A 19,098-nucleotide genomic window follows, 5' to 3' on the forward strand; every position below is an offset into this window, starting at 1 on the left:
ACACACACACACACACACACACACACACACACACACACACACACACACACACACACACATTTATGGATAGTTGAAATCACTATGCCTTAATCATGTTGACTAAGTGGCCTCATGGTGGCGCTGTAACAGCTGGCTTCCCGTTTTGGCTTATAACTCTTGAACCGTAGGTCGTACAATCAAAATATTTGTGTCCTTGGATTCCTTGGAGCATGACAACTAGCCATATACAGTCGGCCACGGCCATTTGCGCCAGACTAGATTTCCCCCCATTTTCTTCAAAACACACTATTTGCTAATACTCCTACAAATGTTGTCCAAAACTTGCACAAATCGTTACACATTATTTCTGGAATTATTTGATCAAGATGCATCAGCCTTCCAAAGTTTGGAGGCCCTGGGGAGGCAACCCGGCCTGGCAGAGACCTGTGCTCAGAGGAGCACACTCTTCTAGTCTTGGCACTCCATTAACATGACCGCGGCGCTTACCCTGTTGTTGGTTGACTAGAGTGCATGTCATTTACTCAGAATTTGCAATTTGTTAGGCGCTCTGTTTAATATAGACCCTCCAGAAAAATGCGATTATGCGATCGCATAATTTACCGCATAATCAGCAAAATGGCGCATAATTATGCAGGGGTAATGTCTTTTCAAAAAGGCAGCATCGCATAATATGCGCTTCGCATCGCATAATATGCGCTTCGCATCGCATATTTCCACATATTTCGTAACTTTTCACATATTTCGCATTTTCCGCAACTTTTCGCATATTGCAATATTTCGCATATTGCCGCATATTTCACAACTTTCCGGATATTTCGCAACTTCCCGCAATTTCACCGCATACAATTGCAAAAAAACCCCGCATATTTCATTGCAAAATGAAGGATTTTAGCCCGCATAATCAAGGATTTTTGCCCGCGTTTTTCTGGAGGGTTTTTCTGCAAAGTGCCTAAATTGTAAATAGTAAGATCATTTCTATGCAGTATGTATTATGTAGCCATGAAGACTTCAGAACAATATACATAGAGGTATACTCCCACACACAATACATACACCATTGCAAACTATAAATAACACCAATAAATGAGAACACAAATAAATACAATAGGGCAAACTGTCACCTTACCAGTGGGTCTTTTGACAGAGCGATTTCCTTTGGAGTCCGAATTCATCAGGATGGTCACCCAGAAGGGAGGAGCTGTCAGTTCTGGACAGAAATAATGTATGTACCGCATATTTTTTTTATCATATCATGAGGGAATTGTAGAGTATGAGAATACATTTCCTCTGAGCCAACAGGACACCTTTTGACAGCAGTGCACGGCAGTGGTGTAAAGTAACTAAGCAAGCACATGTACTCAAGTACTGTACTTAAGTACAATTTTGAGGTATTTGTACTTTGCTTGAGCATTTCCAATTGTCTATACTTTTACTTCTACTCCACTACAGGCAAATATTGTACTTTTACTCCACTACGATTATTTGAAACTTTAGTTACTAGTTACTTTGCAGATATAAATTATTACATTATAAAACATGCATTAACCACTTTAGCCTTATTTTATACCTAGGCTATTTGAAAATAGCCGATCTAAAATCTCACAACGCGTTGCATCGCGACGCGTTGTGAGCTTGTAGATCTGCTATTTTCAAACATTTTAGTACTTTTACTTTTGGTACTTTAAGTATATTTTGATACCAATACTTTTGTACTTTTACTTTTAGTACATTTTGAATACTGGACTTTTACTTGTAACAGACAGTATTGATACTTTTACTTAAGTAAAACATTTGAGTACTTTTTCCACCACTGGTGCACGGTCATCACACTCACTTGTTTTTTTTTTTTTTGCTGGAATATCCCCTCACGTTGTTATTTCATAAAAAAATACCAATAAAAACAACAACATTTACTACCACCCAAGGTCAATGGTCTTTCTCTGCTAACAGACATCCCCCATGACTGTGATGCTCTTTCCAAACCAGCTAAAGAGAGTCACTGCTGTTGAGCTTGGCCCGGCACCGTCCAGTCTGCAGAAAACTAATATGAACTGTGATACCACTTATTGTTGTACAAACGGGTGAAATGAAACAGGTGACAGTCCCATAATGGAGAGGTTGAGAAAGGCTGCCACCGCAGCCATGCGTTCGGTTGACAGGCAAGACACTGAACCTCTCTCTCACTCGTTTCTACTTACATAAAAGTATCAATACTGCAATGCAGAAACACTCTGTTACAAGTAAAAGGTTCAAAATGTTACTTGAGTAAAAGTACAAAAGTATTGGCATCAAAATATACTTAAAGTGCCAAAAGTAAAAGTACTAAAATGTTTGAAAATAGTAGATCTACAAGCTCACAACGCGTCGCGATGTGACGCGTTGTGAGCTTGTAGATCGGCTATTTTCAAATAGCCTATATATTATAAAACAGCACTTGAGTAAATGTACTTAGTTACTTTACACCACTGCTCATTGATACTCTATAACTGGACAAGGCCGTCAGCTAAATGCCTAAATACTACTAATAAAAAGCATTATACTACTACTACTACTACTACTACTACTACTACTACTACTACTAACTAGATTCAAGCTTGAATGACAACTTGATTATGGCAACCTGGTCATAAAATGACAAACAATGACTATGAAGCTGCTCTACAGGAGTCCATGTGTAAACCATGTGGTCACTAACTGTGACTGTGTCACTGAACCGCACCTACTGTACCTAATCTGCTGTATATAGAATATTCTGTGAAGTTGTTTACACAAAGTCAGGTGGCAGCTACTGAAGAAAAGATGCTGGTGGTGTATACCATGTTTTTTATTTATTTTTATACACACGTACATTTGATTTGATGATGCTCTTTTTATTATTTTTGCACTCTTTCTTTAAATCTTTTTATGTTTTCTATCATTATTCTATTGTTATTACTTATGCTGCTGCATTGTCTGAAGGAAGCCGAACCAAAATAAGTTTTACTCTTATGTACCTGTACACAAGATGTAACAATAAAGTACAACCTTGAACCTTGAACCTTGAACTAACATCACTGAAGGTTCTAGGATCAGTGTGACAAAAGCAAAGCAAAGGTCAAAATGAAGAGGTGCTTTGGGTAAAAGTGTCCACTACATAATAATAACATTAAAATGTTACATTTCATCATTCTTAGAGATTTGTCACCTGCTGCAGGTCTGCTGGGATCCAGAGTAGGCCTGAGTCCATCCATCCCACCTGAAACACACAGCATTATTACACACACAGAGTCACGTGAATAAACACTCACACAGTGTTCCTTTCAGTTTAAATCACTTAAAGCTGCAATCCGTGAGATTCACAACCTCGATTCAAACCGGGTTCCCCGCGCAACTGCTGAAATTTCTACTGCTGAGCTAAGATGGGACAGCTTGTATATCTGCATTTTTTTTTGAAAATCATGAAAATGTATGCAAATCTTTGAATATATTTTTTTTCAAGCGAACATTTTTTACTCATATTTGATTCTGGTGGGGGGGGGGGGGGATACATATAATTTTGGAGGTCCTTTACATGAAAAGGTTTGAGAACCACTGATTATAGAAACATGAGTTTTTCCAGAAATAGGATTTAGAAGACATGTGTAGAATCCCCAGAAGCAAAGATTTGAGTTATAAACATGTTAGCTTTAAAAATGTATTTCAAAGATTCAAAGATTTGCACACACAAAAAATAGCAGATCTACAAGCTGGTAGCGTGGCTTTTTCTGCATGTCACTCCATCTCTCTCTCCCCGTTTCCTGTCCAGTGTCTACTGTCCTATCAATAAAGGCATAAAAGCCACAGAAAAAATAATCTTTGAGAAGGAACAAAGTGCATCGTTGACCAGTGTTGATTTCGTCGACTAAAACTATGACGAAAAATGTTCGTCGACAACTTTTTTTTCACTGACGAAAACTAAATGAAAACTAGACTAAATATATTGACAATTTATTCAACAAATAAAAACTAGACTAAAATGTCAGGGAGGGACTAGTGGAGAAGAGATCCAGTAGAACTAAAAGACGAGTCATTTTATGTTTGGTTGTGCTCGGGTGTTGCGCTCTGAAAATAGCAGATCTACAAGCATTGTGAGCTTGTAGATCTGCTATTTTCAGAGCGCAACCAGGTGTAAAAATCAGCCATTACGACGCCATCAATGCATTTTAGTCGACTAAATCAACTTTAGATTTAGTCGACTATAATCTTATGATATTTAGTCGACTAAAACTAGACTAACAGTAAAACATTTCAGATGACTAAAATATGACTAAGAATTTGATTCAAAAGACTATGACTAAAACTGAACACTGTCTAAATCAACACTATGGTTGACCCCACTTGACACAGCTTTTTGTTTATAGTTTTCTCTCAGTGAGCCAACCACTCCAACGTAAATCAAACAAGCTACACACCAGCAAATACATTTTGGTGTGCGTCACTTCTGGCACTGTACACAATCCGCGAGACAACACGGGTAATTGACGTGTTCGAGACACCTCGGCATGTAGCCGCTTCCCTTCAGATGCGTAATTGTGACCGTGCCTTAGAGCGAGGTTTGTACTTGGTCAGCATTATGTAATGACAGTGACTCTGTGTAATGGCCTGTAAAGATGATAATAAAGAACATTTCTCACCTCTGTGAGAAGCCGATTCCAGATCAGCGGTCACCTGCGCCATCTCAGCCATGTGATCTGCATCACATCACAACCAACACAATGCTCTTATAAGAGGGGGCAAAATACCACATTTACATTTCCTGAACTGATGACCAGTGGTGGAAAAAGTACTCACTTTCTTTACTTAAGTAAAAGTATCAATAATGCGATGTAGAAATACTCTGTTACAAGTAAAAGTCTGGAATTAAAAATGGACTTGAGTAAAAGTACAAAAGTATTGGTATAAAAATGTACTTAAAGTACCAAAAGTAGAAAGTATTCATTACGCAGAATGTCCCATTTCACAAGTTTTCAAATGTAAAACATCTTTTGAAAATAGCAGATCTACAAGCTCACAATGAGTCGCATCGCGGCGCATAGTGAGCTCGTAGATCTGCTATTTTCAACTGGCCGAAATGTATACAGGGCTGATGTGGGTAATGTATGTTTTGTAATAATAATCAAAATCTACAAAGTAACTAGTAACTCAAGTTTTCAAATAATTGTAGTGGAGTAAAAGTACAATATTTGTCTCTGAGATGTAGTGGAGTAGAAGTAAAAGTACTGAAAATTGGAAATACTCCAGTAAAGTAAAAATACCTACAGTACTTGAGTAAGTTAGTTACTTAGTTACTATACACCACTGCTGATGACAAGAGTTATTGACCGAGACATTTTTGTGTATCGCTTTGTCTCAACGAGTGTGCTGTGCAACAATTTGAACCAAAAAAAAATCTCCAGAAAAACAAAAGGTTGCTGAAAAGGACATTGTACCTGTGCAGTTAGGGGCTACATGAAGAACTGAAGTCCCACTGACGGGCTTGCCGTCGGGGGTGGAGCACCAGCAGTAACCGGTCTGATTGTGGCACTGGACGCCCAGGAAGTGGCCGTCTGCGCTGCACTCTGGCACAAAGGCAGCCACCGCGGGGTTAACATGACTGCTGGGGCTGTGGTGGGAGCCGGCCTCCAGGGCCTGAGACCTGGCCAACTGGCATTTGGACTGGCCTGAGTCTGAAAGCAAGATAGAGACGGAAAGGGTGGGATGTGTGTGTATTAGACTGCAGGTGGTTATGTGTAGAAGATATGATAAGCTATCATTAGCATGCATATTGCATAGTGAACCAGTGCCATATCACTGATACATGCAAAACATACAGATTAATTTCCATTAATTAATATGTATACTGCATACAGCAGGGGTCTTCAAAGTGTGTCAGGGCAAGGACCCCTTGTGCTGAGAGTGATGAAGCATGACAACATATTTTATAAAATTGTGTTGCAAATTATTTTATTTTTTTTATAGATTTCAATGTCATAGATTTTTGTTATTAATATGTTGGTTTCATATTAATGTGTATTTGCAGACCACTTAAACCCTCAATAGTAAACTTGACCTTTGTGCTCTGTACTTGGTCTGCTCTTTTTTCCCTCAAGGGCAAACCTCGGAGTATAGGGATGCTAGGGTCCAAGTAGTTCATATAAAAAACAAATAACACAAAGACTTGGTGGCCCCCCTGTAGTAACTCAGAGGACCCCCTAGGGGCCCCGAACCCTCTGTTGAAGACCCATGGCATACAGTATATAAATTATGTTAATAGATAACTCAGGAATGCAATTAATGGTGTGTGTATTCTTGTCCTGTTCAGAAGTAAGACATAAGAGGAAGACAGCAAAGTATACTGAAGCTGACCAGGCCTATCACTTCATGTTCCATTCAGTCAATTCACTTTTTATAGTTGTAAAACTGAAATCATTTTTTTGTGCAATGCAGGGTTGTCAAGTTAGTCTGTTAAAAACAACTGAGATTAATGCTACTTCACTTGAATTTCAGTCTACCATGCCGGTGCATTTGAGGAATAATATGATATTGATATTCTCATGCATATTGCATTGTAATAATGCAATTTGCAATTGAGAATAGAAAGTGAACTTAAAGGGATAGTTCACCCCCAAAATGACTTTTTTCCTATGGATTAGTCACCCCATGGAGACTTGAATTCATGGATATTTTTTTGTTTTTGTCGAATTCCTAAGCAAATAATTTGATGACCGGAGCGGTTCCGGTAGGAGACACAAAGGAGACTCTTTGTGTCTCCTACCGGAACCGCTGCCTAGTGCCTACCGGTCCGCCGGTCATCAAATTATTGGCTTAGGAATGTGACAAAAACAAAAAAATATCCATGAATTCAAGTCTCCACGGGGTGACTAATCGATGAGTCTGTGAATTATCCCTTTAATTCAGCCCTGATGCATGGGTACTACACAGTAAGCCACTGTTTCCCAAACTTTGTAGCTCGAGACCCAAAAGAGAAATTTGATGTCTGCCCAGGACCCAAGCTAGTGAAAATAGCAGATCTACAATCTCACAACACGACGCGATGCGACGCATTGTGACTATATATTCTTTCATAATAATAATTAAAACAAAATGTAGGAAACAAAAAATAAAGTTGCATTTACTCGTGACCCATAAAAATGTGTCCGTGACCCACAAATGGGTCCCGACCCACTGTGTGGGAAACAGTGCAGTAGACTAAGTATTTGGCCGCGGACCCCCATCTCACATATCTTGTTCCAGGGACCCCCAGAAGCAAATATTTGAGTTAAAAAAATGCGCTTAAAAATATATATAATTATATTCAAAAGTTTGCACAAATGTTCAAGATATTTAAAAAATAGCAGATCTACAAGCTCATAGCGCGGCACTCTGTGCCGCGCTATGAGCTTGTAGATCTGCTATTTTTGAATAGCCAAAGTATAAAAGGTTGAAATTATTGGGACGCTATATTAACACCTTTTTGCTGGGGAACCCCTGGAACCCCCTGGAACCCCCCCAAGGACCCCTGGGGGTCCCCGGACCCCACTTTGAGAATCAATGCAGTAAGACATGCGTTTGTACCAGCGCAGTGGGCCCTGGGGACCGGCCTCAGCTGTGTGTTGATGCACTGAGCCCTCTGGAAGGAACACAGAGACTTGTACAGCCTGCCGTTGCTGGCACACACGGCTCTGTGGCGCCCCCTCTGGCAGTCCAGGACACAACCACGAGGCCACATGTTCTCTGTGATCAGGAACGGCTACATAGGCGAAAAACACGCACACACACGCACGCACGCACGCACGCGCACACACACACACACACACACACACACACACACACACACACACACACACACACACACACACACACACACACACACACACACACACCGTCAGTGGTGTAAAGTAACTAAGTACATGTACTGTACTTAAGTACAATTTTGACATATTTTTACTTTACTTGAGTATTTCCAATTTTCAATACTTTTACTTCTACTCCACTACATTTCAGAGGCAAATATTGTACTTTTACTCCACTACGATTATTTGAAAACTTTAGTTACTTGTTACTTTGTAGATTTTGATTATTCAACAGTAGTGGCATGGGGAGGGGGGGTGGGGGATGATGAAACAGGGAAACGTTAGGAAAAGGAGATAGGCACAGAACAGATGTGTGACTGTAACCTTGGCATGGCTGTAGCCTACTAGAAAAGCTCAATGTGTTGCTATCGTCTGTCTGGCATGAGAACAGTCCTGTTCCATGGTAGGAAAAATCTGGACTGAAGGAGCACGGAAGCAATGGAGCGGGAGAGAGAAACAGAGTGTTGGAGAAAAGACCAGACCCACTGTTTTAGACCACAAGGAAGAGAGAGAGAGGGAGAGAATGAAGAAAGGTGGGAAGAAGAGGGGAAAGGGGAAAGCACACAATCATGCAGTATGAGAGAGAGAAAGAGAGAGCATGTACGAGAGAGAGAGAGAGAGAGAGAGAGGGGAGCAAAACGTTGAAGGTCAAAAGATGGATAGAGGCCAGGAGAGAAAGCAGAGGGAGGGAGGGAGGGAGGGAAGGAGGTCGGGGTGTTATAGGGGAGAGGCACAGGAGGAGGCAGCACATGGCCAAAATATGCAAACATTTCAGAAATAAGGGAACAGAGGAAATGAGTGTGTGAAAGGGGACTGTGTGTGTGTGTGTGTGTGTGTGTGTGTGTGTGTGTGTGTGTGTGTGTGTGTGTGTGTGTGTGTGTGTGTGTGTGTGTGTGTGTGTGTGTGTGTGTGTGTGTGTGTGTGTGTGTGTGTGTGTGTGTGTGTGTAATGACCTTCACCTGCCGGGCGGGATATACCTGTGAGAGCTATGATTCGGCAAAGCACTGTATAAATAAACTCCACTAATTGAGGCGAGATGCCAGTCTCTTCAGCCCATGGACACAGTGTGTGTGTCTTTGCCGTCAGTGATACAGACACGGTTCTCCCGCCGTCTGTCTGTCTGTCTGACTGGCTGTCTGGAGGATATGGAAAGGCACTGAAATGTTACGCTCAATAAGGGTTGTTGCAGTGCAGTTTGACTCAACACTCAAGAGTTGGAGGGCTCGTCTGGGAAAAGTAGGCTGCCCTGTTATACTGAACATAAACATTTTACGGTTTTCCGCGCGGTCCCAAGTCATCCTTTAAATTTGTTGGATGGGTCGTCAAACGATAAAAAGATTATTTGGAGGCAGACAAATAATACACAGACAAGGTCTTCGCTCTGGCTGACTGGTCGTCTGCTCATAAGAGGTCGGACGAGCACTGAAATATTTCACACAGATTGCAGCTACATGAAGGTTATTTATGTTTGATTGCAGACAGAGTCTGAGCACTTTGGTCAAAATCACTGTGGTTCTGCCTATGTTCCAAAGTTATCCTTGGGAAGAGTTTATATTGGCAAGGTTTCCTCTCTGGTTAGACTGCTCTCTGGCTGATAGTGTGCCAGAAGTGGAAATACTGATTAAATATTTCATGTGTTGATGTTGAATTAAGCTTAATTTATACTCTTATATGCTTGCTGATAAGCTGTTATTTTCGGCATGTGATACTGTTGTACTACAGAGTACAGAGTATAAATTAGGTTTTATTCTGATTCGAGTTACTGTACGTTTTACACAAAGTCAGAGTGCTGGCTTTCTTAATAGAACAAGTTAATAACACCACAAGGTTTTTTTTATGCCTTTTTGGTAATTTCAACAAAGTAAACATATTGATCATGTGAGGTAAGTTCATGTCCTCACTCATCAATAATTAAAAGAAAATAGAAGCGAGGAGAGGAGAGCCCAAGGATGTGAGATGAAGAGTGTTTCTGGTGCCATGGACCAAATTACTTCCACATGTTTCACCAGCTACGCATCTCACTTACACCTCCTGATCACACAGTCTCACACACATCTCTCCAAAATATATATTGAATTTGTCACACCACCACACACATACAAAAGTATGTGTTCACACACACGCACACACACACACACACACACACACACACACACACACACACACACACACACACACACACACACACACACACACACACACACACACAGACAGCCAACTGCTCTGCCATTACACCCGACTCCATCCTTCATCAATACCTCTTTGTCTGTCATCCCCTCCTCTCTCCCCTCTCACCCTCACACCCCCCACACACACACACACACACACACACACACACACACACACACACACCTAGCTGTGTCACACATGAACACATTTGTCATGGTGTGTTAGACAATGTTGACACAATTTAACAGTGAATGAGCTGCTGTGTCTGCATGTGGAGGCATGAATTTATGTATTGGCCGCACGGTTGGATTGTTGTCCTTTTCTTTTTACCCATTTAGTCCAGGTAAGAGTCTTTTTTGATTTCTTTGGCTATTCAATAATAGCAGATCTACAAGCATGTAGCGCGGCACTCAAGCTTGTAGATCTGCTATTTTTTTTATCGTGAAAATGTGTGCAAATCTTTGAATATATATATATTTTTAAAGCAAACATTTGTAACTCAAATCTTCTGCTTCTGGGAATTCTACAAATGTCTTCTAAATCCTAACAGTTTTCTGAAAACCGTATGTTGCTATAATCCCAAAATGATATGTACTAGTCCATACCCGTGGGGGGATATGCGCACATGATCTGGCAACCCGGGAGGCAGTTCGTCCCATAGCTCGCGGGGCCATCCCACAGCTGGGCAGCCGTAACCATGGCGACATTATTTTACACAAAAACGCTGATAAACAGCTGAGATTTGGTGAAATCGAAAAACGGGCTTCACTGTTCCGTGCACATGGTAATGGCTGTGTGCAAATTCAGATCAACTGCTCCAGCCACTGAGGAGAACCAGGCAGAACAAACTTTGGCCTCACCACCACTACACCACTACAGAGCTTTGTAGAATTATAGTAGGATTTGGCCACGGACCCCCATCTCAAAATATGTTGTTCCAGGGACCCCCCAGAAGCACATATCGGAGTTAAAAAATGTTTGCTTTAAAACATATATTCAAAGATTTGCACAAAGTTTCCAAGTTTTTTCAAAGAACTGCAGATCTACAAGCTCATAGCGCAGCACCGAGTGCCACGCTATGAGCTTGTAGATCTGCTATTTTTGAATAGCCAAAGAAATCTTAAAATGACACAGATCCCGGTCTTAATGGGTTAAAGAGAGGAGTTTAACAAGAGAGTGAACAGGCAATGTTTTTATAGAATAAACTTTGTTTATTCTATGCTCTTCCTGCCCTCTTCTTCCTTTAAAATGTTTACAGCATTATTGTCAGCCACTTCAACTGTGATGCTGTCAGCATATGGAGATGTGAAGAGAACTAAATGAAGACTGAAGGGGGGGGGCAGCACCATGAGTACGTGATGAAAGAGGAAAACACCTTGACATTTTCCATTTGAGCTGGTTTTCAGATTGCTTCACCGGGTACTAGTCATATTTGTGGTGGAAGAGGTTTGTTTTGGACATTTTGTACTCGAAACTTGATTCTCTGAACTGTCTTATCAGTAGGGTAAGGGTTAGCCATTAAAGCCAACAATAACGTACCCAAGCCCATGCAAACATTAAAGTAGGCCCTCAAGAAAAGATGGGTGGATAAATACATTTGTGGAACCCTAGAGATGGATTGATGAAGAAGGGAAACGAGGGGATGAGTAAAGGGGGAGACGAAGGAGAAAAAAGAGATACATACATTACATACTGTGGTTCTCAGAGTGGGGTCGGGGGACCCCAAGGGGTCTTTGGGGGGGTTCCAGGGGGTCCCCATCAAAATATGTAAGAAGACCCTATTTTATACTTTGGCTATTTGAAAATCTAAATCAAAAACAAATTTCCAAAGCAAATTTGAAAAGGTTTGAATAATTTTGCACATTTTTTAAATTACAAATCTTCTCTTCTCAGATAGGGGTCCGTGGCCAAATACATAATTACATATCAATTTGGGGGTCCTTGACATGAAAATGTTTTATAACCACTGGGCTCGACTTCAATTGGGCAAAATCCAACCTGACAAATATCAACAGCCTCTCGCCCGGGGAATAGCTTCTCAGTCCAAAGCCAACTCAAGCGTGAATTGTCTGGTTCACAATTATTCTGTAATGATTTAATAAGTGTATAATCACAATATGATTAGTTTACAGTTACATAAAATAGGCCTATGTGAGCCTAGGTGACCCACATCCAAGCAATTAAAGGGGAAATACATCCCAAGTCAAGCTCAACAAGTCCCTGAAGAGCTGGATTTCCTCTGGCCAGGCTTTCTAAATATGAATTGTGCACATAAGCCCCCCGCCAGGTTAAATAACGGTAATAAAAACCAGATCCCATTAGGTTTGGCCATAAATGTTGAGTGCTATTGGGGGGAGGGGGAGTGAGAGAGACAGGTGCAAACTATTGGGCAGGCTAGTTTCCTGTGTGTCAGGTGGTACCTCAGCAGAACTACAATGTGCTCAGTGTTTGAACAATTAGTGCCAGTGTTTCTGGACCTATAAACCCATTCAAGGTGTGTGTGTGTGTGTGTGTGTGTGTGTGTGTGTGTGTGTGTGTGTGTGTGTGTGTGTGTGTGTGTGTGTGTGTGTGTGCGTGCGCGTGTTTCACGAATAAGAGAACAAGCCGCTACTGTCTCCATTACCGCAAACGCCTTCCAGATAGAATATTCAACTCCATCTGAAAACATTCAGCAAACGCTCATCATCTCCCTGCAGACCATTGGCTGATGGGTTGACGAAACCTTGATGTTTTGGTCTGGACGCGGTGGCTGATGCCGCTGAAAGGAGGATTTTAAATGTTCAACACACTCCCTCCCTGTCCTGTCAACTCGGCGCGTAACGGGCCGAGCCGAGTGAATAATCGGTAGCTTGTGTGAACCCCAATGTTCCACATTAATCTCCATGGCGTGGCTGAATAGCTGGACAGTCCCTCACTGTGTGTGTGTGTGTGTGTGTGTGTGTATGTACGTAGACAGGCTACAGCAGGCTACAGAATGTGTAAGCATGTGTGTGATTAGTCACGGGTGTGCGCATTCGAGCCGGTCTTAAACCAAATCACGCACGAACCACACTCTCACCACCAGCCACAGACACAACACAGGCGGCAGGCCGCGAACATGAATAACTGTTGGTTGGGATGTTGGCTACAACAACACTTTCGTAATCACTTTTATGAGAAACACTACGATTGATACTTATAGGACTATTTGCCTTGTGGCCAGCTCAGGACCACGACTGTTTTGACTTATACGTAGGCCTATGGCTATACATACAGCCAGGGAAGGATACAGGATAGGTGGGCACTAGGGACATCTGGGCACCTCGATGTAAAATTGGCTATTTTGTCCAAAATGTTAAAAAATATATATTAGAAAAATGGTCTTAAGTAATCGTACAGTAGTATACATTAGTATACATGATGTGAACATGCACCGTACATCATTATCAGACTTAATTTTATCCTTCAACTTCTTGTTTCTGCCCCAAAATGACTGGATATACAGGTTTTGTAGCAATTTGTAACAATTATAGAAATATTAGACCTTAATTGTCGAATGATTAAGCATGTTCTAATCATGTATACTTTACTTCAAAACATTTTCCAAATATATATATATATATATATTTTCCAAATATATATATATATATATATATATATATATATATATATATATGTTTTTAACATTTTTTACAAAATAGCCAATTTTACATCGAGGTGCCCAGATGTCCCTATAGTGCCCACCTATCCTGTTACCTCAGGGAACACGCCAGCAAAACAGTCAACATAATACATTCATTCCCTGTTGTTTCCTGGCGTCCTGGACAAAACATCAACAGAATCTTAGGTCCCATCAACTTTAGCCAAGACTGTCTGACAGTCTTGTGTCAAGGCAGACACACAAGGCAGCTACTAGTAGGTAGTAGCCACTAGCCAGACTATCTGCTACCGATTCTTTAATTATCTCATCATGCCTGTCCAGTGACACACACACACACACACACACACACACACACACACACACACACACACACACACACACACAGGAATTCAAAGTGTACTTGCATAAAAGTACAAAAGTATTGTACCAAAAGTAAAAGTACCCAAGTTTTCACAGTTTTTTAAACATTTGCCTCTGAGATGTAGTAGTCAGTAGTAGAAGTAAAAAGTATTGAAAATTGGAAATAGGCCTCCAGGAAAATACCTCAAAATTGTAGCCTATTTAAGTACAGTACTTTGTACATGTACTTAGTCACTTTACACCACTGTGCCAGACAATAGGTTACCGATCCTATAGACCAGTGCATGGTTCTCAACCAGCGGTCCGGGGACCACCAGTGGTCCTTGAGGGGGTTCGAGGTGGTCCCCAGCTAAATGATGGAGAGTTGGTAACCAAATGGACCGTCATAGATCTTTAACTCTTGAGGGTAAAATGGAACCAAATTAACCCTTATAAACCAAAATGTGGTTTCATTTTACACTCTCAAGAGTTACATTATTGTTAAAACATCTGCATCACTTGATTTACAAGAAGTTATTCACACACACACACACACACACACACACACACACACACACACACACACACACACACACACACACACACACACACACACACACTCATATCAGTGATCTCCACGAATCGCCTACCGCTCGTCTGTTGGTGTGAACGGGCTCAGACAGCAGGAAGACGAGCAGCGCGCGGCAGGTGAAGGCGAGCGCGAGCATCATCCCTGCCGCCGCGGGCCAGGCGGAGCGACGCGGCGAGGTGTCGCTTGTCGTCCCAAAGGAGGCCGGTGGCTGTGTGTACGCTCCACCGGCGAGCGCCAGCCTCGGTCTCCCGTCTTTGGAAAAACGGCACCGATCGACCTATACTCACTCGCTCACGTCCTGCTCCTCATATTTATGGAATCGGCCATGGTCTTCTTGGCGATGTTATTTTTCTTTGTGTGAATAGCTTCGAGATGGCGCAGCCGCGCGCGTAAAAAGATACTGTCGCGTTCCGCGGTTTAGAGAAGTGAAAGCAGCTCCTTTTAAAAAGCGCACGGTTCAATGATCAGCTCCTTTTACTGCTCCATTTTTGTCGCGTCAATGTTGGTTCGTTTTCGCGAGGTTCGTTCGTTGCTCCCCTCTCTCCAAACTGCCAACCCCTTTCTCCTTCAGCATGCAACAGATGCGTAATTCCCAGAATGGTACATGGCGGGGGTGACGGGGGTCTGAGGCTACTTCCACTTAAGTTTTTTTTTCATCAGCTTCCAGGGCTGATCTGCACTAGTCGTCACTTTCTCGTCACGTTTAGCTTAAAGGTAGGGTAAGTAAGTGATATATTTTGGTTCAAACAAAAAGGTTTTTGTTAAAAGGTTAAAGCACTATATTCTGATAGTGATCATTGCTATTGACTCTATAGCAATGAACAAACACTCTGTAGTGTAGAGCAGGGGTCTTCAACGTTTTCAGGCTAAGGACCCCCTAGCTGAGAGATGAAGCAGGGACCCCCTCTATATTGTATAACATTGTGTTTCAGATTAACATTTTTTAAAACTTGGTCTGCTCTTTTTTCCCTCTACACCAAGCCACTTTGCCCAAAACAGCAGATCTACAAGCTCACAATGCTTGTGAGCTTGTAGATCTGCTATTCTTGGCTGAAGTTCTCCTCAGAAAAGGGATGCTAGGGTTCAAGTGGTTAATGTAAAACATAAAAATCATATCACACAAAGATTTGGTGGCCGCCCTGTAGTAACTCTGAGGACCCCCTAGGGATCACGGACCCCCTGTTGAAGACCCCTGGTGTAGAGTGTTTGTTCAGTCACAGGGGTCTCCCCGTCTCTCCAGCTCTTTAATAAACAGAAAATACATTTTCAGGTAGGTGACAAAATTCCAGCCAACCAGGAGAGAGTACCCATTTATCAGCTTCATTTTTATAGTGTCTTTGTCTGGTCATTTCTTTGTCATAACTTCTAATTTCACTTGTTTAATCTGTATCCCGATTGGATAAAATTGACATCCCAAGATGAAAATGCATTCTCTGTTTAATAAAGAGCTGGAGACATGGAGACTCCTGTTACTGAACAAACACTCTATAGCAATGAGTAAGATTAGAATATAGAGCTATTTAACACTTATTTTAACCCAAGAAAATCACTTACCCTACCTTTAAGTGTGAGCTGATATACGACTAATTTCTTGTTTTTCTTCCCCCTTTCTCAAAACTGAAGTGGAACTCTTGCTGGAGAGTCGTTTTTAAGTTGAACTATAAAATGAATGGCATTATATTCTCTAACTTGAATAAGAGTTAACCATGGCTAAATAAAAGTGAAGAGGTCATGATTAGGCCTATTCTGTAGCACAAAAAAAACAGAACATCTGGCAAGCAGTCTGAGACATATACAGACAAGAAGAGACAGCGAGGCAATTAGTATTTTGTAAGGAAACTTTATGTGTGCTTGTGAAACTCACGTATCATTAGACAGAAGGCGTTGCAGTTTCCAGTACAGCAGATAAGGTTTGATATTAAAGAGTACAAAAAAAAGAAAGAAAATCACAATTCCAGAGTTCATTTCTCTCCCAACTCGCAGAAAGAAACTACAAGCTTTTGGTCCAAGTCTTTTCTTTTTAGTTTCATCCCCGTCCCTCCCAGTTCTCTCGTTCAATCTCTCAGCCCCCACTTTCAAACTTTTATCTGATCGTTTTATCTCATTTAATTTTACACAATTTTGTCAGGGGTAAAACATAAAAATAAGAAAAAAGTCAATTCAAGTGATAATTTCCCACCACTATTCCCACAACTCTGTGATACTGGATAAATGATTGCATAGATTTGTAAACGACAATTTGCTTGTTTTAATCAATTAATTTAACAGGCCCTGAATAGCCTAAAGGAATGTTCATGAAGACTCTCCCCGTCTCCTCCTCAGATGTCCTCGTAAATTCTGCATGAGGCAGAGAATGAGGGTTTTAGACTCTAAAATGTTGAGTGATGGAGAGAGGGGAGAGCAAGAAAGAGGGAGAGGTAAGGAGAGACAGATGGAGAGGGACAGGGCTGTAGCCTTCAGACATTTTTTATTCTTTTACAATTTGCCAATCATCAATTATTACTATGGTAACCTCTCAGTACAGGAAGCGCAAGAACCTTCATTCAACCAATCCAACCTTGACGTGTGCTTTCAGATATATAATAAATTGACTAACTTTGTCTCTACTGTCTTCACTACGATATAAATGTATAGTTTGTCCATTTAAATAAGCACCTTATGACCACCCGGGTATAATATATATGACAAGAGGCAGATATTGATGGATGTCAAAGTTATAATGTGAACTGTTGTGATTTACACAGACGAAGGCATTTGGGTACACTCTCCTCAGCTAAATGGTTACCACTTGACTCCATATGACAAAAACATTTCCATGGCTGCTTTAAACACTCAGAAAAACCCAACACTCAAACCTATCAACTGATGAAACTGCACTCTCTGCTTTTACCATCGTTGGCTTCTGAATTTCTTATTTTTTAATAAATGCCTATTTGTCCTACTACTGGAAAGCCTGTGATTGATGAGTTTGAATAAACTGGGACTCTGCCTGTGTCATTCGTTGTACTGGAAAAATAAGTATGTACAGCGCCGAGACCCCTACAACACCTCCCGGACCGTTCCCCCACCCCCCAAACCCCTGCCCTAAGCCTACAGCCTGCCTGCTGGAGAAAAATGAACAAAATATTAAAACAAAAATTTTAAACAATAACAGGAAAAGAGCCTAGGTTAGATAGGTCAGAGTTCACCTTATCCAGCAACATGAAACTTATGTGTAGATGTGATATTTATTTTGTATTTATTTATCTCTGGTCTGCTCAGCTGGCCCCACCCCACCCCCCCATATCATATAACTCTCTGGGTTCTAATACACAAAACTCGCCAGCAGACATCAAATCTAACAGTCCCTCCCAACCCACCCCACTATTTGCATCCCTAAATCTCATTTAAACACCTCAACCCACTGGCAAGAGAAAAACATTATAAAATAAAATAAACAAAACAAAAAAAATAGCATAAGTATCAGATTAGCTTATGCCCCCCCCCCCCCCCAGACACCCCCACCCCCCAAAAAAAGGCAGAGAGGGTGAAGCTAAGGACCCACACTACAGAGCAACCTTCCCTCCAGTATCCCATATCTGTCCCTGGATATGCCTGCATATAATCTTAAACAACAGATTAAGGCTGGTTATTGTTGAACAATGTGGCAGTTGCCAACCCTACCTAAAAGTTCAATAAATGGGCAAAACGTTTTCAGCTGATTTCTAAACCGGCACAAGCAGGGGCAAACACAGAACCAAAAAAAGTTTAGAGGGAAGCCCTGCCCTCCTGCATCAAACACACAAGCCAATCACAGAGCCAGTCGTCTTTATTTTTTCCACCTCCAAATGCCACTCTTCTCCTTGTTCCTCCAAAACCTTCTCACACGGAGGCCCCCCATTTAAGCATAGCAGACCTCTCTACCTCCCTCCCTCTCCTCTCCTCCATCCACCTATCTATCTATCTGTCCATCCTTCCAGCCCTCCTCTCTTCTGCCCTACAGGTCACTCTCTCCGTAGAGGGCGGTGGAGAAAGACATGTAGTCGAGGGCCCCGGCGATGTTGTCTGGTCCCGTGTATGGGGCCATGCGGGCAATGCAGTACTCGGCCTGGTCTGGAGGCAGTTCCCTCCTCAATTCCTCCGGCAAGATGAAGTTCTAACAGGGAGAGCAGATCAGAGGAGGGTGGGAGAGCAAGGGAGAGGGAGACGGAGAGATAATGAGATCATGTTTAAATTTGTTTTCTTTAAATTTCTTGACAATTATTGTATATTATGTATATTTTAAGGTCTTCTCAGCTTTGAAAAAGCTCTAATGAAGAAGAAATACGAGTTCATAAAGTTGCTCTTAGGAATGATAAAACACTGTGGACAGGAGTATAAAAGCAAATGTTGCCAAAACAAAACATACAAAAAAGAACTACAGGAAATGTGCGTTCATCATCACGGTGCATTTTCTGCAACACTTTCTTCAAAGTACAAAGAAAAGAGAAAACACTTGGGTTTGGTGGGAATCAACAGGATCAGATCGC

The 19,098-nt window shown here is 41.5% G+C and overlaps 2 protein-coding genes across 3 annotated transcripts in view; both read right to left on the bottom strand.

Annotated features, from left to right (window-relative positions):
• Window positions 1–15,143, bottom strand: part of LOC308086155 (SPARC-related modular calcium-binding protein 1-like) — a 28,499-nt gene extending 13,356 nt beyond the window's left edge. For both annotated transcript variants that reach the window (XM_080429577.1, XM_080429576.1), the window contains exons 1-6: window positions 14,649–15,143; window positions 7,573–7,747; window positions 5,448–5,684; window positions 4,653–4,709; window positions 3,185–3,235; window positions 1,127–1,207 (exon numbers count right to left, since the gene is read on the bottom strand). In XM_080429577.1, coding sequence (XP_080285703.1) covers window positions 1,127–1,207; window positions 3,185–3,235; window positions 4,653–4,709; window positions 5,448–5,684; window positions 7,573–7,747; window positions 14,649–14,729 — 682 coding nt within the window. In that variant the 5' untranslated portion in view covers window positions 14,730–15,143. The remainder of the gene's footprint in view (window positions 1–1,126; window positions 1,208–3,184; window positions 3,236–4,652; window positions 4,710–5,447; window positions 5,685–7,572; window positions 7,748–14,648) is intronic.
• A 1,271-nt stretch (window positions 15,144–16,414) lies between these two features.
• Window positions 16,415–19,098, bottom strand: part of actn4 (actinin, alpha 4) — a 67,532-nt gene continuing 64,848 nt past the window's right edge. The window contains exon 22 of the mRNA XM_080427839.1: window positions 16,415–18,725. Within this exon, the coding sequence (XP_080283965.1) occupies window positions 18,567–18,725 (159 nt within the window). The 3' untranslated portion in view covers window positions 16,415–18,566. The remainder of the gene's footprint in view (window positions 18,726–19,098) is intronic.

This window comes from Gymnoscopelus braueri (assembly GCF_963280865.1).
Source record: "Gymnoscopelus braueri genome assembly, chromosome: 5".
NCBI lineage: Eukaryota > Metazoa > Chordata > Actinopteri > Myctophiformes > Myctophidae > Gymnoscopelus > Gymnoscopelus braueri.